The sequence below is a fragment of the Macaca mulatta genome, chromosome 5, assembly GCF_049350105.2.
Source record: "Macaca mulatta isolate MMU2019108-1 chromosome 5, T2T-MMU8v2.0, whole genome shotgun sequence".
Lineage (NCBI taxonomy): Eukaryota > Metazoa > Chordata > Mammalia > Primates > Cercopithecidae > Macaca > Macaca mulatta.
Window position 1 is genome coordinate 14623914 of NC_133410.1, and position 23867 is coordinate 14647780.

Sequence of the window (23867 nt, forward strand, 5' to 3'; positions counted from 1 at the left end):
AGGTTCAAGCGATTGCTCTGCCTCAGCCTCCCAAGTAGCTGGGACCACAGGCGTGTGCCACCACACCTGGCTAATTTTTGTATTTTTGGTAAAGATGGAGTTTCACCATGTTAGCCAGGCTTGTCTCAAACTTGTGACCTCAAGTACTCTACCTGCCTCAGTCTCCCAAAGTGCTAGGATATCCAGCGTGAGCCACTGTGCCTGGCCTGCCATAGTTTTTATACTCTTGTTTTCCTGTATCCTTAGATAACATTTGATCTCAGCTTTGGAAAATAATTAAAATTCTGAAAAATGGAGATGGGAAGCTGAGCATTCTAGAAATGGGGAATGGCCAGTAGCCAATATTTACTGATTGCTTACCGTATGCTGGACGTTTTTCTTAGTGTTTTATATCTATTCACTCACTACTCATAACAACCCCACAAAGTAGATACCATTATTGTCTCTTTTTACTAATGAGGAAGCCTCAGATTCCTCATCTGTAAACCAAGTTTTGAACCCAAAACTGCATTTAAACCAAGATTTGAACTGAAGCAAATTATATATTCAGTACACCCTCTGCTAAACAATGAAAAGAAGGCAATGACGTACAGAGCCCTTTCTAGTGAGTGCTTAGAGAGATGAGGTCAGAAAGATGGGAGTGGCTTTGAATGCCAGTCTGAGCAGTTTTGATTCAATTTATTAGACAATGAGGAGCTGATACTTGCCTCTGAACTTCTGTTGGAAAGAGCATCAGGATGTTTACCAAGTCATATTTTCTTCACAGATTGATGGAACATTTAAAATAGATATTCCCCCAGTTCTTCTGGGCTACAATAAGGAGCGAAATATGATTCTTGAGCGGGGTTTTGATTCTGTCCGAAGCTTAAGTGAAGGCTCCTACATTACCCTCTTTATTACCATTGAGCCCCAGCTGGTTCCCGGAGAGTCCATTCGAGAAAAGGTAACTACTTACAATTTGGAAACCCATGTCTATCTTGATAAAATGCAAGAAGTGCTTGCTAGGCTATGCTTTTATGAACTTTGACTGTAGTCCACAAACAGAGGTTTCCTTACTTCAATCTCCATTTATTATTCTTTCAGTTTAGACAGAATGGTGGTGAGAAAATAGATGTGTGGGTCTGTACTTTCACTGAACCAGTAATTGGGTCAATCAGCAATATGTTTATATTTGTCTTGCTTTGCCTAAAACTTAAGACTTTTAGTCAAAGCAAGACAAATATAAACATGCTCTACTTCTAGAAGACTGTTCTCAATGTGAAGAAAATAAAATATCACAAACTAGAAAATCAGATTGCTCTTTTATATGACAAGTATTGGCAAGAATACATTTCCATGTCTGATCTTACATCCTTGGCTATGGTATGCATTGAATCAATTCACAGGATCACAAGACTAGATGACCTTCATGAGTCACCTCAATTCATTTCATGAAACAAATAAACATATGTACAAGTATGCTTTTAAACAGCTCTAGAAAAGAGTTTCCAGAACTTTCACTGGTTAGCAACTGTCCCCGAACCTTCATTAAACCCATTTATGCCTAGTCTTCCATTACTGGAACACTAAGCATGTGGGAGTTATTTATAGCCTACCTCTCAAGGTCATTGCCAAGGTCTGACTGCAAAAATTCAAAAAAATTGCAACTTCAGGCATAAATGCGTTAAGAAATAAATGTCTTCTTCTAACATACCTGTACAGCATTTATATACTGCCCTCATTGGATTTGGGAGAATATATTGATGGTGACCTCTTATTCATATGTAAACAAATACAGTAATAACATCTACAACCACCACCATAATGTACTGAATCCTTACTGTCCTCAGCACTACGTCAAACTTTGGATACATGTTCTCACCTGAATACGCATAGGTGTCTTGGACAAGGGGTTTCCAACTTATAGAAGAGGAAAATAAGGTTCGATTTATGCAGGGTGACATAGGCAGAGGTAACACAAGTCTGTCTGACTCTAAACTGTATATATTCAGCATATATTTACTGCACATCTTCTATGTGACAGACATTTCTTAGGCACTGGGGGTACAGTAGTCTAGAAAAGGAGATAAAAATTCCTCCAAGCTTACATTCACGTGTAAGCCTAAGTTGTTAACTACTAACCTATAGTGCACAGATCATTGTGCTTACTCTAGTCTATCCATTATAATTAAGATTTAGACAGAGATGGAAAAAAATAAACATACTCCTTTTCTTCCAGTATTACAATTTGGTTCCCAGAGAAAAATATTATCACTATCTCCCATCTGCAATGCACGGAAATTTAAATTAATTGTATATTTTGTCAGTAAAACAGTGCTTCTCTAGATATATGCATTTCAAAATATTTTTAGAAAGGGAAAAATATATTCTGAATGTTTGTCTTCATGTATAATATAAATTCAAATGAACACCAACAAACATGTATATACACAAAAATACTTCTAGACAAAAGATGATTTTGCTATTTCTATGTATATATAACTGAGGAACAGGCAGTCAGCTAGGACCCCACCTTGGGGGTGTATTTCTAAAACATGTGAAAGCAGTCTATCCTGGCAGAAAGGATGAAAGCCCAAGACTCCTCCACACTAGGCATCCCTCACGGGCCCTGACTTCTTACTGCAGGACTTTTAAGAGGCCTCCAGGGCTCTGAACCACAGTCCTCAAGTCCTGCAACCTTCCTTCCCTAAAGCTGTTAAATGGCAGTCAGATTCTGCCTTTGCACTGTTAGACCTCTAAAATGAGGGCTTAGAAAACCCCTGTGGAAGGCAGACTTTTTGTGGCTGTTTGATAAGGAAGGCATGTTGATTGACAAAACCCTTATGTCCAAAACACGCAGTGGCAAAAAACACCACTCAGTGTTTCACTTGCAGACGATTCAGGAGAGAGAAGTTCTCATCCTAAAATTATAGGGTCCACAATCTGGAATTGTTTTTCCACTTACAGCAATACTTCCTGGATTAGCAGATTAGAGTCTCTCCTCTACCACCATGCTATATGGAACCATTCCACAGGATATTTTAAACATATCTACTAATGGAAAATTTTTAAAGATGGGTAGAAACTCCTGAAACTCTTTTTTTGTTTTGTTGTTCTTTTTATTATTATACTTTAAGTTCTAGGGTACATGTGCACAACGTGCAGGTTTGTTACATATGTATACATGTGCCATGTTGGTGTGCTGCACCCATTAACTCGTCATTTACATTAGGTATATCTCCTAATGCTATCCCTCCCCACTCCTTCCTCCCCACAATAGGCCCCGGTATGTGATGTTCCCCTTCCAGTGTCCAAGTGATCTCATTGTTCAATTCCTACCTATGAGTGAGAACATGAGGTGTTTGGATTTTTCTGTTCTTGCGATAGTTTGCTGAGAATGATGGTTTCCAGCTGCATCCATGTCCCTACAAAGGACATAGACTCATCCTTTTTTATGGCTGCATAGTATTCCAATGGTGTATATGTGCCACATTCTCTTAATCCAGTCTGTCACTGATGGACATTTGGGTTGATTCCAAGTCTTTGCTATTGTGAATAGTGCTGCAATAAACATACGTGTGCATGTGTCTTTATAGCAGCATGATTTATAATTCTTTGGGTATATACCCAGTAATGGGATGGCTGGGTCCAATGGTGTTTCTAGTTCTAGATCCTTGAGGAATTGCCACACTGTTTTCCCCAATGGTTGAACTAGTTTCCGTCTCACCAACAGTGTAAAAGTGTTCCTGTTTCTCCACATCCTCTCCAGCACCTGTTGTTTCCTGACTTTTTAATGATTGCCATTCTAACCGGTGTGAGATGGTACCTCACTGTGGAAACTCTTGAAACTTATTTTAATATCACTTACATGATCTTGGTTAAAAATACGTTTTTTAAAAAAAGATTATTTCTGTTAATAAAGCCTGCCTCTTGTTTCTTTTTCTTTCTTTCTTTCTTGCCTCTGATAGATGAGTAACATGCTTAAGAAGGTACTATTTTGTTTTACTGTTTATTGGTCAATAGTTATTAGGCTTTAATTAGCTGCTTCTGTCCACTGCCACCTGAAGGAGAGGTGTTGTGTCCTCATGTATCTGTAATGCCTGGGCATTGAATTACAGATGTCTCCAGCTCCATGAGGAATGTCCTGCCTTGTCTTTTGACCCATTTCATTTTACGAGAAAGATTGTTAGCTTTGAATCTAAGAAGTCATGAGTCTGAATGTCACCTGCATACTGGGAGCTAGCTCCACTCTTTGCAAATCTGTAAAATCCACAAGTTGCTTCTTACAGTATATCTCTGGAAGTTATTTCTGGTGGGTTGGGGCTGTCTCAGTACAGCTTTTCTTTTTTGTTCTTGTTTTTTGTTTTTGAGAGAGGGTCTTGCTCTGTTACCCAGCTGGAGTGCAGTGGCACAATCACAGCTTGCTGCAGCCTCGACCTCTTCAGCCCAAGCGATGCTCCTACCTCAGCCTCCCAAGTACTGGGACCGCAAGCATGTGCCACCAGGCACAGCTAATTTTATTTATTTACTTATTTATTTGTAGAGTTGAGGTCTCATTTTGTTGCTCAGGCTGCTCTCAAACTCCTGGGCTCAAGTGATCCTCCGGCGTCAGCCTCCCAAAGTGCTGAGATTATAGGTGTGAGCCACTGCGCCTGGCCAGTGTAGCTTTTCAAAGGCAACATAAACCCATTCAGTTTTTTATACATGTTTACATTAGAGGTCAAAGAATTGAACCAGTCAAGAACCTTTCAAATTTTCTGTTGAATCAAACTGAATAGTCAACTCCACCTTAATTTGTTTCATCATAAATGACCCAAATTCTTTCAGTATTTAACTTGTTCTTGGCACTTCTTAGATCACTAACAGAGCATACTACTAATCTTTAAATTCCTGTTTCACACCATAAAATGGCATCTTGGTGACCTGGACAAGTATTAAAGACTAAATGCTTACTATGTGTATGCTAGGTGTACATAAGGAATATTCAAACACAGGCCTCAAGAAGCACTGCTTATAGAGGCAAGTGACTCAACAGAACATTCCAATCAAAGTGGCAGAAAAAGCTTCAGACACACTTTTTTTTTTTTTTTTAACTTGGAAGACCAATAATCAGTACTGATTCAAGATTGTTGTTGTTCTTTTGGACAGTGCCTATAGCTGCCTCTCTTAAATGCTCCCACAGCACTGTAGGTCTCAAGTCCCTGATTGCTTATTAATGTTCCCCTGTAGACTAAAAGTTCTTTTGGAGGATTCTTTCATACTCATTTATCCAGAGTGCTGGAATTTTTCAGACTCCCAACAAACATTTTTCAAAACTTGGATGAATGAGTAAATGAAATAGTTTAGAGGAATAGGGATGAATTCAACTGTGTGCTTTTTTGCACATCATTCTTGTTTTATAATTCTCCATTTTTCCACAATTACAATTACTTCTGGATTGACCATTCTACATTAGAAATCTGTGATACACCTATACCAAAGCCGTATGAGCTTACCTCTTTCACTTAGTTATATATTCGTCGTAACTTTTATTAGGTAGCTACTGTGTCTTGGCACTATGCTCAGCAGTAGGCAGTTATGATTGTGATGATGTTAAGATTTATATGTCAAGGAACATTTTATGAGAATATATAGGAGGCTTCTGGAGATGTCTCCATCCTAAATAACCCCTACAACCACTACTCCAACTTCTTAGGGTATAGTAATCAAATTTGAAATAGAAGCCACAGTTCAGCCCCAATATAAGGGGCAGACAAGAACAATTGGGATAATTTAGATTCTATTTGAGGTCATAAAAAGTAATGAAATGTTTTCCATTGCCTCATTCATTCACTCATTTGTTAAACACTTACTATGTGCCAAGTAGTATTCTCCACACTGGAGATAAAAAAACAAAATCCCTTAAAAGTCAGGAATCTTACTTGGTGGGAAAGACTGAGAAAACAAATATACTACAATGTCAAAAACATTTTCAATCACTGCCTCTAAATTCTATTTTAAAATCATTATTTAACAGAGTCTCACTCTGTTGCCCAGTGTGGAGTGCAATGGCTCAATCTCAGCTCACTGGAACCTCCGCCTCCCAGACTCAAGTGAGCCCCCTACTTTCACCTCCCAAGCAACTGGAACTACAAGCACGTATCACTACACCTGGCTAACTGTTTTTTTGTTTGTTTGTTTGTTTTATAGAGACAGGGTCCCACTATGTTGCCCAGGCTGGTCTCAAACTCCTGGGCTCAGGTGATCCTCCTGTGTTGGCCTCTCAAAGTGCTGGGATTATAGGTGCAAGACACTGTGCCCAGCCCCAAAAATTAGTTATTAAAATAAAATTTTCAGTTTGTTCTGAAATCCCTTAAAATGTAACCAACTACGCAAATATTTTTATACAAAAAAATCATTTTAAAATATTTAAATACCCACTCCTTTTCATGTTATTTTTGTTAGTAGCAGCTTTAGCAGGGGAAATGACAATATGTGTGTAAAGGAAATTTACATTCGTTCTGTTTTATCTGCTTTGAGTTACTTTTTTAAAGTCTGGGAATTGGTGGCTAGATGTAGTGGCTCATGCCTGTAATTCCACTGCTTTAGGAGGCCAAAGTGGGAGAATCACTTGAGCCCAGGAGTTTGAGGGTACAGTAAGCTGTATTTGTGCCACAGCACTGCAACCTAGGTGACAGAATAAGACCCTGTCTCAAAAAAAAAAAAAAAAAAAAAAAAGTCTAGGAATTGTTTGCTCAGATCCACTACTACTAGTTATTACAGTGCTTATGGACTTGAAACATTTTAACACATCAATATAGATCCATAAATTTGCTGCCTATTTAACGTGAGTTGCTTAAGATTTGCATTTGAGATGTTAGATTTTCTGAGGCCGCCCCCCAGCCTGCACACTTAAAACCACCATCAAAATACACACGCAACTCTATTGCCTGATTCTAGCCTCATCAATCGGAATTAGTACATCACAGTTTAATTTTCACAGATAATTTCATTAATGTAGTAGTTTCCGTATTATTGCTTACCTGTTGACTACTTTCTTTCAATCCTGTCAAATATATTTTAAGTATTTAATAAGTCGGTCTAATTTTCAAACTACAAATTTAATTTAAATAAAGCTGCAGGGACACCAGGACATGACAGCTTTGTAAGGAGTCAGTCATTTTCCAAACCATACATTTCATGCATGTTGACTGTGGAATCTGAACATGTACTTTCTCTCTTGTAATCATATATAAACTCCATGAAGTCTTTCTTTTTGAAGTTTGAGTCTCAGGAAGATGAGAAATTACTTCAAGCAACTGAGAAATTTCAAGCTGAATGTGCCTTAAAGTTTCCAAATCGTCAGTGTCTTACAACAGTAATTGATATAAGCGGAAAAACTGTTTTTATCACACGTTATCTCAAACCTTTAAACCCTCCTCAGGAGCTCCTTAATGTCTACCCCAATAATCTACAGGCAACTGCAGTAAGTATTTCATAGTCAGTAAGTGCTGTGCTAAAACTGTTTTCACATTTCAATATATTGCCATTTTAATTACTATATTTCATAGTGCTTAAGATATTAACTGTATCAAGATCATTAATGATAAAAGTAATGATTAAAACATTTTTATTAACATGAGGTTTTCTTCCTTTAGAAAAGTCTGAAGGCAGGCGGGCAGTGGCTCATGCCTATAATCCCAGTACTTTGGGAGGCCAAGGCAGGCAGATCACTTGAGGCCAGGAGTTTGACACCAGCCTGGCCAACATGGCGAAACCCCATCTCTACTGGAAATACAAAAATTAGCCTGGTGTGGTGGTGCATGCCTGTAGTCCCAGCTCCTTGGGAGGCTGAGGCCTAAAAATAGCTTGAACTCGGGAGGCAGAGGTTTCAGTGAGCCAAAATCATGTCATTGCACTCCAGCCTGGACCACAGAGCAAGACTCTGTCTCAAAAAAAAAAAAAAAAAAGTCTAAAGGTACCAGGGATGATAATAATCCTTAGTTCACTGTTTCAACAAAAAATTATTGAGTGCTTACTGTGTCCCTGGCACTATGTTTCCATATGTTGGACTTTACATTTCCAAAATGTATTACATAAACATGTTTTCATTGTGTATTCTCAATAACTCTGTTACGATTTGAACTGATACCTTTGACTTCAGAAGTTATACACATTCAACTGTATTAAGATAACTATACAGTATTATGCCTAATGCTATATATACACTGAGTTCAAATTAAGCAAAAATTATTTCAAATATTTAAGTATTTTCAGCATTTAGACCATTATTCCAAAGTACTTCCACACTGGGCCATTAAATATGTATGCACCATTCTCTGGCTTCAGAGCACCATATACCCATCACAAACTTGTGTGAATCAGAAGCCATATGTTAACCAGGCTAATTTTACATGGATACCATAACCCATAACTGCCTTTGGAGAGTCGATAATATAGGGAGTTATTGCTACTATTAGTCACTAATATACTAATTTAGAAACAAGGTAATGATATATCTTTTTGTAGATATAGATGTATCAAAAAACCCCACTTTGTGTTCTACATTTCATTTGCTTTTTATATTACTCAATTTTTATAGAAAACAATAATAGGGACTTCTATTCTACCTAGCACAGTAGATGTACAGAAAACGTCTCCCAGTAGAGAACACTTAAGAGTGATGAATAAAATATCTAGTAAGTCATAGCTGAAATGAAAGTAAAGTGAAAGGGAAAATATAAGAGACAAGAAATAAGAAAGCAAGATTCTACAAGGATGAAAGCTTGAAACAATGTTTGCTCTCAGGTCATCTGATAATTCCTAATGACTATAGCTGGGTTTCAATGAGCCACAAGACTGTGGAAGACAGGGATAATGCATGGGGCTAGAGCAGCCTGGAAGACTGAATTAGAGACTCAAACGCACAGTTGGGACTCTTCAGGATAATACCATCAATGGATAAACTAGGAAATGCCCTGTCTTCAGAAGAAACCCTGCCTGTCTCAGTCTTGACTTTGGATGGAAGAGAAAAAAAGAAAATTTTCTAACCCCTACTCTGTATTTACTCACATTTGAGACTGGAATTTATACCACCTGTATAACCCAAAAAAACCTCAACTGAAAATCTAGTTGAAAGTATTTCCTGTTGATAATGCCCCTAGATCCCTGTCAAAAGCAAACACAAATACCACAAATATTCCTAGAAGAATGCCCCTCTAACTCAGCCTCAAAAAAATTCCACAGAAAAAAATTCCAAGCAACATGAACATACAATGAAAGATCATCAATGAAGAAGTCAGTCACCATAAAGAAGGTAAGAGTTCATTCACAAAAACAACAAACTGAAGAATCAGGCCATAGTAACTTCAGACAGGAGAATTATTGGATATAAAATATAAAATAGACATGTTTAATATGTTTAAGAAATTTGGGGAATTTAAAGTATAATTAAAAAACAACAGAGCATTGTAATTGACAGGCAGATTTTTTTAAAGTGACAAATGGAACTTATAACAATAAAAGATATAATAGTTAAAATTAGGAATTAATCAGGTTAAACAAAACATTGAATACAGTTAAATAAGAGGTAAATTACATACAGTTAAATACAGAGAGAATTATTGAACTGGAATACACATGCAAAGAAATTATTTGGAATATAGCACAGAGAACTAAACCCAAATTAAGTAGAAGGGAAGAAATTATAAAAATAAGAGCAGAAATAAACAAAATAAAGACTTAAAAATGCAAAAGATCAATGCAACAAAGAGCTGATTTTTAGAAAAGATAAACAAAATCAACAAACCTGGAATAAGAAAAGAGATGAGTTAAATAAAATCAGAAATAAAAAATGAGACACTGCAACTATTACCACAGAAATGCAAATGATTATAAGAGACTTATTTGAACAACTACACACCAAATTATAAAACTTGGAAGAAACAAATAAATCCATGAACATATACAACTTAACAAGATTGAATCATGAAGAAATATACCTGAACAGAACAGTAACAAGTAATGAGATTGAACATTCTTCACAAAAATAGAAAAAAAAATCTTAAAATTCATACGGAAATAACAAAAGATTCCAAATAGCCAATGTAACCTTGATTAAAAGAACAAAGAACTGGAAGTATCACACTACCTGACTTCAAAATATACTACTGCAGTACCTAAAACAGCATGGCACTGGTCTGAAAACACATATAGGCCAACGGAAGAGGATAGCAAACCCAGAAAAAAATCCATGCATTTACAGCCAACTGATTTTTGACTCAGGAACCAAGAACACACATTGAGAAAAAGGACAGTCTGGTCAATAAATGGTGCTGGAAAAATGATATCCATGGGCAGAAGAATAAAATGAGAGCCCCCATCTCTCACCATATACAAAAATCAACTCTAAAAGGATTAATGAATTAAATGTAAGAACTGAAACTATGAAACTATTAAAAGACAACACAAGGGAAGTACTTCATGAAATTTGGGGAGGATTTTTTTAATAAGACCTCAAAAGCACAGGCAACAAAAGCAAAAACAGACAAATGAGATGACATCAATCTAAAAAGCTTCTGCACAGCAAAGGAAACAATCAATAGAGTCAAGAGACAACCTGTAGGAGATAATATTTGCAAACTGTATCTAACAAGGTGTTAAAATCTAGAAAATGTAAGGAACTGAGACAACTCAATAGCAGAAAACCCCTAATAGTTTGATTTAAAAATTAGCAAAAGAGCTGAATTGATATTTCTCAAAAGAAGATGTACAAGTGTCCAACAAACATATGAAAAAAATGTTCAACATCACTAATCATCAGAGAAATGCAAATCAAAACCATGAGATACCACCTCACTCCAGTTAAAATGGCTCTTTTCAGAAAGACAAAATATGACAAATGCTGGCAAGGGTCTGAAGAAAGAGAACTCTTATACACAGTTGGTAGGAATGTAAATTAATACAGTCAATACTGGTAAATAGTATAGAGGGTCCTCACAAATTAAAATCAGAACTACAATGTGATCTGGCAATCCCATTACTAGGTATATATCCAAAGGAAATGAAATCAGTATATCAAAGAAGTATCTGCACTCACACGTGTATTGCAGTGCTATTCACAATAGCCAAGATATGGAATCAAGCAAAGTACCCATCTATGGATGAATGAACAAAGAAAATGTGGTGTATATACACAATGGAATGCCAATCATCCACAAAACAGAATGAAATTCTGTCATTTGCGACAACATGGGTGAACCTGGTGGGCGTGTTAAATGAAATAAGCCAGGCACAGAAAGACAGACACAACATGATCTCACGCATATGTGGAAACTAAAAAAGTTTATCTCAAAGTAGAGAGTAGAATAGTGTTTACTAGAGGCTGGGGAGGGAAGGCAGGAGTGGGGATGGAGAGAGGATGTTCAACAGATACGAAGTTACAGTTAGGAAGAATGAGTTCTGGTGTTCTATTACACAGTATGATGAATATAGTTAATAATAATGTATAGTGTATTTCCAGCTAACTAAAAGATTTTGAATATTATCACCACAAAGAAATGATAAATGTTTAAAGTGATGGATATGCCAATTACCCTGATTTCAACATTATACAATGTATAAACGCATTGAAACGTCACACTGTTTTGGTTCTCAATTACTATTGGGAAACACGTGTCTTGGTTCCCAAGTACTATCATCCTCTCAACCAGGGCTCCTTAGAGAAGTGACTGCTTTCAAGACTGGGCCAAGTGAAAATTCAAGATGATTCTAGAAAGTTTTGTTATATCAGAAAGTAAAGTAGTGCCAAATGAAAGAGAGAAAAAAAAAAAGACTTGTCAAAGGGACACAGTTTCTTCATCTGTAAAGGATGGGTAGTAACAATAACCTTCCATATAGGATGTTTGGTGAGGATGGAGATGCTATTAATACAATATTTAGTAAGCACTTAGTGAGCATTAGTTTCATTTTGTACATGTAAATGTTTGTAATATCTGAGATTTAAGAAATGAGGTAGGGGATGCAGCATTCTCTTTTATTAGAAATTATTTTTGTAAAGCTCATTTTGATTATACAGGAACTGGTGGCTCGATACGTGTCCTTGATTCCCTTCTTGCCTGACACTGTCTCATTTGGTGGTATCTGTGACCTCTGGAGCACATCTGATGTAAGTAGTTCTTCTTCACAGATTTACTAACTTGAGCTGACTTAATGAAATATTAGCTAACTGGCTTGCATAATTTTAAATTCTAACATTCATTAGCCATAAAAATCTAATTGGCTGTTGTTTAGTAATATGAGCTAAATTTTGAAGTATTTTTTCTTCCTGATTCAATTTTCCCAAAGTTCAGAAGTTAACAAAAAATTAATTACTCACACAAAATTTAAAAATAACACTTCAGGTGTCTTAATGCTGATTTACTCTCCCAGTATTACTGTAAAACTTCTTGGTTTTGTTCATGAAAATACCAAAATTGCATTCTATATTATAATTAGAAATGATATATTCCTTAATTTGTGGGCTTTGTAAGGCATGGCATATTATTATTTATTCAGTATGTACTTCTTGGTCACCACATACCAGATGCTGTACTAAATTCTGGCTATAAGTGAAATAAACATAGTCTCTGCCCTCATGGAATTTACAATCTATGTATGCTGCATAATCTTTCAAACAGATCATAGGTAGTATGAAACAAGCATATATTATCACAGGTATTAATTCTGCTTCTGGATCTCATGTTGTACTGGTTTTGCAAAAAATTGAACTGCATTATACAACTTCCTTTGAAGTATAGCCCTAAATTGAAGAAATTTAAGTGCACTTTACATTTTTTGTTCCCCAATACATTTTGGCAACATAAATGTTGACAATTTTAGAGAGAAAATTTCTACAACTTTGAGACATCTGTAAGAAGTTACTGAAAGACTAGAATTCATGTACTCTAGAGCAGCAGTCCCCAACCCTTTTGGCACCAGGGACTAGTTTTGTGGAATACAATTTTTTCACGGATGGGTCAGTGGTAGAGTCAGGGATGGTTTCGGAATGATGGTTTCAGAATGAAACTGTTTCACCTCAGATCATCAGGCATTAGATTCTCATAAGGATTGCATGACCTAGATCCCTTGCATGTGCAATTCATAATAGGGTTTGCACTCCTATGAGAATCTAATGCCACCACTGATCTGACAAGAGGCAGAGCTCGCGTGGTAAGTCTTGTTCACCTGCTACTCACCTCCTGCTGTGCAGCCCAGTTCCTAACAAGCCACAGACTGGCACTAGTCCACAGCCAGGGGGCTGGGGACCCTTGCTCTAGAGCTAGACTGACTTTACTGCTTCCTAAGTGTTACCTTATTAATCTGTACCTCAACTTGCTCGTCTGTAAAATAGGCAAATAGGAGTACCTCCCTCAAAGGATTGTTCTAGAATTAAATAAGTTTAATGAAGTAATATGCTTTAAAGATTGTTTAGTACATAATGAACTATATATACATTAAAAATAAAAATGAAACTTTGAAATTTGTCTCCCCGACCCTACCACAATCATAGTGACTATTGATTCTAGAAATCTATATCATCAATGTCAGAGAAAAGGCCATGTCCACTAAAAGTGGTTTTTTAAAAAAATGAATTATCAACATAGTATCAAAATTTGGGGCAAGATTATAGGTCTTACACTTCAAGGCACTAATCTCAACTATGACATATTAGAATCCTGCACAACCAATCCAGAATAAAGCATTTAGTTATACGACATATTTTTTCTTTTTGTCAGCAATTTCTTGATCTCCTGGCAGGGGATGAAGAAGAACATGCAGTACTATTGTGTAATTACTTTCTGTCTCTGGGTAAGAAGGCCTGGCTGTTGATGGGCAACGCTATTCCTGAGGTAAGATCATGTAGGCTGCCTTTAACAGAGGAGTATACTTGTCTAATCGAGTTGTGTGTTCCAGATTACACACAGGACATATTTTCATAACGATCCTTTGGGTTGCTAGGAAAGTGGCCCACAGATGCCATAACAGGCACAGAGAACTACCAGTGATAAGACATGAAATGGTTTTCAGTGGTCCTCAGGGCCCCATGCAACACTTCAGATTGTTTTTTGGCAAACTCGAACCCTTTACCATCCAAAGCCCCCACCTAGCTCTGTCATTTTAGTATGGGCCTCTTCCCAGCTATGTTCCCAAGAATTCAGATTCCCTTAATGATGTGGTATTCTTCATGCTTTGCAATGAAGAGGATCCAAAGGAGTGTGTGTGGTAAGGTTAGAGATCTCTCCTTTCATGCCTAGTGCTTCTATAGGTATCTGCTGCTAGCCTGGCATGCAAAGAGGAACAAGCCAGATAAGGAGGAATGAAAAGAACATTAGCAGCTTTATTTTTATATTAACATCGTTATTTTTATTAGATTGGAGACTATTAGAATTTTTCCCTAGCCCACCACAAATATCCCTACATTTGGGATACAAATAGGTAAGTTTAGAAAATTCACATGGATTAGAGCAGTTTATCCAAAGAGGCCACAAGGCTCTAGGAATCCTTGGAAATTCGATAGCATGAGTTGCTGCAAGGCAGGTAATAAAGTAGTACCATATTCATATTCAAATTCATTCTCCATCATTATCTCCCAGATAGTCTGGTCCCAAGAAAAGAACACTGGGCTTGGAAGTCACGAGGCTGAAGTTCAAGATTCTGTGCCCATTCCTCATTAGCTGTGTGACACTAAGTAGGTCACTCAGCAACTCTGGGTTTTATAGGAAACTGGGATAATTTCTGCCCTGCCTTCCCCAGAAAACTGTTGTAAGCATCAAGTGAAATCATACACGGGGAATAAATGAATAAATTCTCATTGTAAAAATAGAATCTAACAATACATAAGTATTCTGTGTAAAAAGTAGAAGTCCCTTGTCAGAAGACCCAGAATACTTTAACAAGACTTCTACTTCCCCAACCCTCAATTCCACTCCCCTCCCCAGGTACAGTCATTCTTAACTGTTTGGTATATGTTCTTTAAAATCTACTATGCATTTACATAGTTACAAATGTTTACCAAATGTAAGTTACTATAGTAGAAATAGAAATATTTCTATTCAGACATAATCAGCCTTCTATAGACTTAAATGGCAGTCTTACTGACTCTAAGAAGAAAACGCCAGTGACTGCTTATTTCCACTAATAATAGTTCTTCAGCTAATCTTAAGATATATTGGTTAAGATGATGACTATCATTTTTTGGTCATTGTACTAGTATCAGATGCAAGAATTTTGCAAAACTAAGCATTCGACTTTACTTTTAAATTCAAAATAACCTAGAACTTCAAAGTAGTTTTCACCATTAACCATGAAATTTCAGAAATTAGGGGTCCAAGTAAAATACTGAATTGTCTGTGCAAACTAATATTGGCCTTCATTGCATAAATAGTTGAAAACTAGTTTTAAGGGCCATTTTCTTTCAGGGTCCAACTGCCTATGTGCTAACTTGGGAGCAAGGTCATTATTTAATATGGAATCCCTGCAGTGGACATTTTTATGGACAATTTGATACATTCTGTCCCTTGAAAAATGTGGGCTGTTTAATAGGTCCTGATAATGTAAGTATTAACATTTCTTCTTAAATATGGTTAGCTGTTGTTTCTTTTAAATAACTGACCTATTGATTTAAATATTTTGTGTACCAAAATATTTATATAAATGAATATATATATACACACACACACACACACGTTAAAGAAATGCAGTGTCAAACACAGTGGCGGAACTGTGCTAAATAAAACTTTTGGTTCAATTAGTCACCTGACCTGCCTGAGAAGCAGAATGACAAAGCAGAATAACAAAGGAATACAGGATTTAGATTCAGAGGACCTGAGTTTGCGTTGGGTCTGCCTTAGTTTTCTCATCCAAAACAGAGTTTACAATTTCTAACTCATAGTGTTTTAAGAACTGAGGCAAATTTGTCACCTGAGCAGATTGGGTTTCTCTATCTCTCTCTTTCTTTTTTCAAGGGAGAGTCCCAAGTCTCACCTGACCTGCAATATCCCCAGGTAATTCTGGTTGCAGCCAGTTTTAAGGGCTGCGTGATTTTATTGTGAAGGGTATTAAATAAAGTAGCGATTAAAAATATAAGTTACAGAGCTGGGTGCTGTGGCTCATGCCTGTAATCCCAGCACTTCGGGAGGCCAAGGCGGGTGGATCACCTAAGGTCAGGAGTTCAAGACCAGCCTGATCAACATGGTGAAACCCCATCTCTACTGAAAATACAAAAATTAGCTGGGCATTGTGGTGTGCCACTGTAATCCCAGCTACTTGGGAGGCTGAGGCAGGAGAATTGCTTGAACCCAGGAGGCGGAGGTTGCAATGAGCTGAGATGGAGCCAGTGCATTCCATCCTGGGCAACAGAGCAAGACTGTCTCAAAGAAAAATGAGTTATGGGATCAGACTGCCTCAGTTTAAATTCCAATTTTATCATTTACTAATTGTGTGAGCTTGGGAAAGTCAATCTCTCACAGCATCAGCTTCTTCGTTGGTAAAATGGAGGTAATAGTAAAGTCATTACTTTAGAAATGTAAAGTCATTACTTTATAGAGTAGTTGTGAGAAGTGAATGAGATAATTAATATTAAACACCTAACAGAGTAACAACTCTTTATTTTTTTTATTTTTATTTTTATTTTTATTTTTTTTTTGAGACACGGTGTCACTCTGTCACCTAGACTGGAGTCCAGTGGTGCCATCTCAGCTCACTGCAATCTCCACATCTTGCATTCAAGCGATTCTCCTGCCTCAGCCTCCCGAGTAGCTGGGACCACAGGCACGTGCCACCTTGCCTGGCTAATTTAGTGGAGATGAGGTCTCACCATGTTGACCACGCTCATCTCGAACTCCTGGCCTACTCAGCCTCCCGAAGTGCTGAGATTACAGGCATGAGCCACCGCACCCGGCAAATTATTGAATGATGGTTTTTATGTGCTTCTGTCTATAAAAACTGTTTGCACATCCATCCCCAACATGCATATTTTTATGAATTATATATATTTTTGTATCAATATACCAAAAACTACTTTAAACATAGAAAGAAATAATTAGAAAATCTAATTTTTTCTTCCCATCCTCCTGGGGTATCCACCCTTCTCTGAAGACCATCAGTCTATTTTTTTTCTTTTTTTAGACAGAGTTTCGCTCTTGTTGCCCAGGCTGGAGTGCGATGGAGAGATCTCGGCTCACCGCAACCTCTGTCTCTCAGGTTCAAGCAATTCTCCTGCCTCAGCCTTCTGAGTAGCTGGGATTACAGGCATGCCACCATACCCAGCTAATTTTGTATTTTCAATAGAGATGGGGTTTCTCCATGTTGGTCAGGCTAGTCTTGAGCTCCTGACCTCAGGTGATCTGCCTGTCTCAGCCTCCCAAAGTGCTGGGATTATAGGTGTGAGCCACCGTGCCCGGCCCCATCAGCCTATTTTTTTAAGCGTTGCTGCTAAAATTAGAGATAATATATGCCAAGCACCCAGCAAAATATCTGTCTTTGATAAGTGTTCAGCAAATAGCAACTACAGCATTATTAATTACAAATGTAAAGAGCACTGTGGAACACTGTTCTCACGTTAATTATTATTTTTAATTAAATCCATTATCATTATCAAAAGTGATCTGCTAAGCCTGATCTACATTTAGGGGATCATTTTAAGGTCATTAGTAATCAAGCAGGGTTAATAGTCACTGAAAAAGCCTTCAAATAACTCTGTTATCTGTCAAAATTATTACCAGCTCTCAAAACAATTACTGTATGGTTGACTAATTCTCATAAAGCTAAGGTTTTGTGAGGAAGAAAGAACGTTCTTTTCTCCTCTTCTTTGAGATGGGTAATAGTAGCTTATGATGTTATGCATCCCCCATTGTAGCTCTTCTAAACCTGCTCTAAGCCTTGGCCACTCAGCAGAGGACCTCCTCCTGGCTTTGCTGGCCTGGCACTCTAAAACCTCAATTGCCCTCTACTCCGCCACACTTCTTTGGATGTCAGTCCTTCTCCTTTCATTCCTTTTCCAAGGAATAAGTCTCTTCCCTTTCCACTGTGCTTGTTTCCATTCCCATTCCACGCTCCACTGTTCCATCCAACTAGCTCCTCTTTTTTTTCTCTCTCCTTCTCTATTGATATGCTCAGGGGTCCAACAATTCTAATACCCTTTTCCCAACCTGGCTATACACCCAAAACTGCATTGCCTTTCTTTCCTCTCCTCCCCAAGTTCTTCAAATACTAGTTATATCTCTTGCTTTCACTTTATAAGCACACTCAGACCTTAACCTACTATAATCTAGCTCTTCCTTCCTGACCATACTGCAGAAATTAAACTGAGAAGCACCATTGTCTTGCTAATGAATAAATAAATCCAATAGCTGCTTCTCATTTTCACTCCTCCCCTTTTCTGTCATTTAACATTAAAATCACTAACTTTCTTCACGAAAAAACACTTTCCCCCTCCGTAGTTTACTGATAAAGGATAGTTTGGTCTTCATTACTCTGCAGTTGTTTCTTTCACTGGCTTTTCTTCCCATCCCTTAAAAATAGAAGTTCCTAAAGACTCTGTATTTAGATTCTTCTAGGACCACACCTATTATTATTAATTGTGGCTCTATCTAGTTTATCCTGGTAGAGAAGTCATAATTCTGTAACCAGCCCCAGAACCTTTGTCTTGAATTTTCAACTGTTTGCTAGATACCCAGGTGCCTTATCAAAATCTCAAACACAGCACATGCAAAACTCAAATCATTTCCCCCAAAACCAGGTCCCTTCCTGGCTTCCTATTTCTATGGTTATCACTTATCCTGATTCAAACCCTAGAATTATTCTTGATTTTCCCTCTCCCTTACTTCATTCTACTTCAATCCTAAATATAGAGGCCAAATCTTATAGATGCCATCTCTGCTATTTCCCAGGTCATGCCATTATGGTTTTGCCCTACATTTCTATAAATGACTAACTAAATAGTACCCCCAATTGAGTTCACTTTTTGATACACTGATACCTGATTAAGCTTTCATCACTTTCTGGCTCAGAAAGTACTAGGGGAACTTCACTGCATACAGATTTAAGAGTAAACTTTACACCTTGGATTTCAAACCCCATGTATGCAGTGCAATTTCCCACTACTTTTCTGAACATTCCCTACTCTATAGCCAAACTGTAGTTCTTAAAGATCTTGTCTTAAGCCAATTTTCTGATTTGGATTCCAAGTCAAGGCCTCCTACCTTACTGGCTTCTACTTCTCTATGTCCTTTGCTACTTTTTCTGTATTCTCCAAACTTGAAACATTAGAGATCCTCAAAGTTCATCAAACCTCTTTTCTATCTATACTTCCTCCCAAAACACCATATATATGCCGATGATTCCCAAGTTTATATCTCCAGCTCACCTAGCTCCCCAGAACTTCAGACTCAAATATCCAATCACCTGCTCAGCATCCTCATTTGGATGTCAGACAGATAACTCAAACTTAAGATGCCCAAACTTGAACTCCTGATTCCCCTTTGCAGTCTTTCCCATCTCAATAAATGTCAATTCCATCAGTCCAGTTATTTAGACCAAAATCCTTGGAGTCATCTTTGATTCCTCTCTCTCCTACATCCAAACCAAATCCTACTGGTTCTACCTTCACAGTACACCCAGAGTTCAACCACATCTCTCCACTTTTACTGCTAGCATGTTCGTTCAAGTCACTGTAGCTCTTACCCAGATTATTCAAAATAAGCGTCCTAACTAAGGTTTCACCATTTGACCCTCCTTCATTTGTCTAATCTCAAAACAGCAAAGAAAATTCCTGTTAAAATAAAAGGCAAATTATGTCACTCCTCTACCCAAATACTCCAGTGACTTCCTATCTCACTTAAGAGTCAAAGCTTAAATCTTCAAAATGGCCCACGGGGCCTCCATGATCTGATACCCACCCTACCCACCTCTCTCCCCCTTCATCTGATAATGTCATTTCTTACTTGCTGTCTCCAGCTTGCTCATTCTTTAAAACTACTTCATATTCCTTGCTATTCCTCAAACATAACAAAGCACACTTTACATTTGCTGTTTCCTAGGCACAAATGACCACTGCCCCCTTACTGGATATCGTCATAAATTTCTCCCTCACTTCTTGCATTTCTGATGAAAAGTCATTTTTCCAGTTAGAACTTCCCTGCCTGCCTTAAAATGTTCCATTTTTGTTTCCTCCATAGCCCTTGCACAATTAACTACTGCCACAATAAAGACAGTAAAAACCTACCCCCAAACTAAATGGCTTCAAACATTTATTCTCAGGGATCTGAGTCAGCTGGGGAGGTTCTGCTAATTGAGGCTGGGCAACTCTGCTGCAAGTTGTGGTAGCAAGACAAGCTCTGCTTCTTACAGCAGATCTGTGAGTCAACTGAGAGAGCTCAGCTTCATGTGTGTTTATTCTGGGATGCAGTGTAGTGACAATGGCAGAGGCACAAAAGGACAAGCAGAAGCACACAAAGCTTCTTAAGCGTAGACTCAGAAACCATGCACTGACTTCTGTCCCAGTCCATTGGCCAAAAGTCAAGGAATGCAGAAGTATATTTCTTCTCTTTTAGTGGGAGGAACTGCAAAGTAACTTGAGAAAGGGTACGCATATAGAAAGGAGTGTAGAATTGGGGCTAATGATACAATTTACCACATCATGCAACATCTGATATCCCATGTGTTTACTTGGTTTTTGTTGTTGTTGTTGTTGCTTTAGACAAGATCTTGCTCTGTCATCCAGGCTGGAGTACAGTGGTGTGACCACAGTTCACTGGAGCCTTGAAATCTTGGGCTCAAGCAATCTTCCCACTTCAGCCTCTCAAGCATCTAGAACTATAGGAACGCACCCCACCACACCTGGCTACTTCTTTAAAAAAAAAAAAAAAAAAATTTTTTTAGAGATGAGGGTCTCACTATGTTGTCCAAACTGGTCTTGAACCCCTGGCCTCAAGTGATCCTCCCGCTTTGGCCTCCCAAACTGCTGGGATTATGAGTGTGAGCCTCAGTGCCTGCCTGTTTGCTTATTTGTTTGCTACCTTCTCTTACTAGATACTCCATGAGGGTAGAAAATCTATTTCATTCATTGCTTTATCCCCAGTAATTAGAACTGAGCCTCAACATAGTAGGTAGCTGATTAAATATACTGAATGGACAAATTCATGTACATAGCTTTTCAGTATGACTACTGTATGCCAGGAGCTATGCTAGGTGCTAAAGATACAATGGTCAATAAGGCACATGGTGAATGTCCTCAGGACAAAAGTCTAACAGCCTAGTGTAGACATGAATAGACAGGCAATTATAAACAATGCTAACTAATAATAATTTTAAAATAGCTAACAATTATTGAGCATTTACTACATACCAGGCATTTTTCTAAGAGGTACAGATTAACTCACTGAATCAACTCAACCTTATGAAGTAGATACTATTTATTAACCCACTGTTACAGAGAAGGAAACTGAGGCATACAGAGTGACATAAATCATCCAAGGTCACACAATTAGTAAATGTTGGAGCCAAAATTAAAACGCAAGTGGTCTGGTTCCAGAACCAACATGCTACGCTGCCTCACCAAGACAAGGGCTATCTCAGACACTACAGTTGCTGTGGATGCAAAGAGATGAATGAACACTCATTCAATTAGGAGGCTGGGAAAAGAAGGGTCAGTTAAGGTTAGCCTAAGAAAGAAGTGGCCTTGGTTTTTATAACAAAAAACCACCTCACTTTATCAAATCTATAGTCAACACTAAGGTCCACCCCCAACTTCAGATAAAAAATGTGAAAAAATGGCCAATGACAACTGTATGATGCCACTGATCGTAAAATGTACACAATTTTTGTAATCAAAAAATGACAAAAAGTGTGCGGCCCGTATGAACACTTGCTGTCTCTCTGCTGCCTCTGCCACACATACATCCATGCACACATGTGTATGTATATATGCTAACATATATGCTAATATAGTCTTGTATTTCTTAGATTTGGTTTAATATTCAACGATATGATTCTCCACTAAGGATAAATTTTGATGTCACCAAGCCCAAGCTATGGAAATCTTTCTTTTCAAGAAGCCTTCCATACCCTGGCCTTTCCAGTGTTCAGGTATAAATCTTTTATTAACAATTAAATGTAGACAAAGTAAAAGACAGGAAATCATTATACTGGCTTACAAGATATTTTTTACTCCTGGGTAGTCTAGAACAGTATTTGTTTATCAAACGCATCTGAGTTCAACTCACAACAAGAAATGGACATATATATGTACATATATGTGAAAGGACCAGTATATACATCTTACACATATGTGGAAGTTTTGATATAAAAAGTTTCATGACATATAAAAGTACCACAAAATGTATTCCATCTAAATTTTTTAAATGCTCATCTCAATTTACTAAATAGATTTCATGATTTTTAATGAAACATCAAGTTAAACTGCAGGGTGTGATCCACTAGGGGCTCATAAAATTAACTTACAGGGTCCTGACCAGTAGTAGATTGTAAGTAGTAAGCATAAGCAGTTTACTAAAACTTTTTTTCATTTGATAGATATATGTATGTGTGTACTAGGTTTGTAATACAATGTATTTTATACTCTGAATCTACCTTTCAGAAAACGCTTTGAAGAACATTACCCTAGAGAAATTCTCCCATATGTGTATAAGGTGATATATACAACATTTTTAATAGAAGCATTGCCTGAAATAGCAAAAGAGTTGGAATGACAGAAGAGAAAAATTATGTTACATGATGGAATATTTTACAGCAGTTAGAACAATCAGCATTAATGAATCTTAGTAAGCCCTCTAAAAATATGTTTGTTGCTGCCACTAAATATAAAGTTAAGGGAGAAAGCACAAGTTGCATGTTCATAAAACAATTAGGTAAAGTTTAGAAAACATACAAAACAATAAAATGTTTAGGGGTACATATATCTGTAATAAAAACATAAACACATTGTATTAATGAAGACAGGAATTTTTATTCATAGCCAAATCCCTATCCCTCTCACCTATGAAAGTGCCTAGCACACAGCAGGTAATCAGTACTTGTTGAACGAAGGGGTGCTAAAACAAATTCAGGTCATGGTTACTTCTGTTAAGAGAGAAGAAAAATGAAACTGAGAAAGAACTACAGAGCACTATATTATGATGTTTTACTTATGGTGGTTCATGTGTCCATCAGCATGCATTATATTATTTTCTATATCTTAATGTCTGAGATTTCATTGATTTTTTGAAAGATTTTTAAAAGGATGGACAGCTGTTCAAATTAACGGTAGGTGATTTTTATACTTTCTGAACTATTTTCTCTTCTATAGCCTGAAGAGCTAATTTACCAGCGCTCAGACAAAGCAGCTGCAGCTGAGCTACAAGACAGGTAACATAACATCCATAAATCCACATGTAATCTGTCACTAGGAGTATAATACCAAACTTTAAACCACTGTCAGCCTGAATGAACGTGAAACAATTTAGGCAACTTAACTTTAATTCATGTTTATAGATTCTAAACACAGATGTGATCTCTAAATCCCATGACTCAAAAGTAACCTTTAGCATCAGCATGCTGTGGAACCAACCAGAGTGGAAGACCAGTAATACACACTTCTACAGAGACTCCACTTTGAGTGAAACATGAGTTTAACATCATGTTATAGGTATTGTTGAGGCACATCATAATCCTTAGCTTAAATATACCTCTTTGGTCCTATTGAACTGCAGCTAGTTTATGGACCTAACACATGGAAAAGATCAGTAAGAGCCTATGTGAGTCTCCATAATCCTCATAACCCTGTAAAATAGAAATTATTCTCCTGGTTTCACAGTGTGAAAACTGAGGGTCAGAGAAGTCCACATACTTGTTTAAGTGTTAAAGGGGGCTTC

At 37.5% G+C, this 23867-nt stretch overlaps 1 protein-coding gene across 2 annotated transcripts in view; it reads left to right on the plus strand.

Annotated features, from left to right (window-relative positions):
- The window catches only part of CC2D2A (coiled-coil and C2 domain containing 2A), a 134655-nt gene that overhangs the window by 107224 nt on the left and 3564 nt on the right, over positions 1–23867 (plus strand). For both annotated transcript variants that reach the window (XM_015138071.3, XM_078003169.1), the window contains 7 exons: positions 767–943; positions 7241–7444; positions 12035–12124; positions 13734–13847; positions 15417–15551; positions 21961–22083; positions 23303–23361. In XM_015138071.3, coding sequence (XP_014993557.2) covers positions 767–943; positions 7241–7444; positions 12035–12124; positions 13734–13847; positions 15417–15551; positions 21961–22083; positions 23303–23361 — 902 coding nt within the window. The remainder of the gene's footprint in view (positions 1–766; positions 944–7240; positions 7445–12034; positions 12125–13733; positions 13848–15416; positions 15552–21960; positions 22084–23302; positions 23362–23867) is intronic.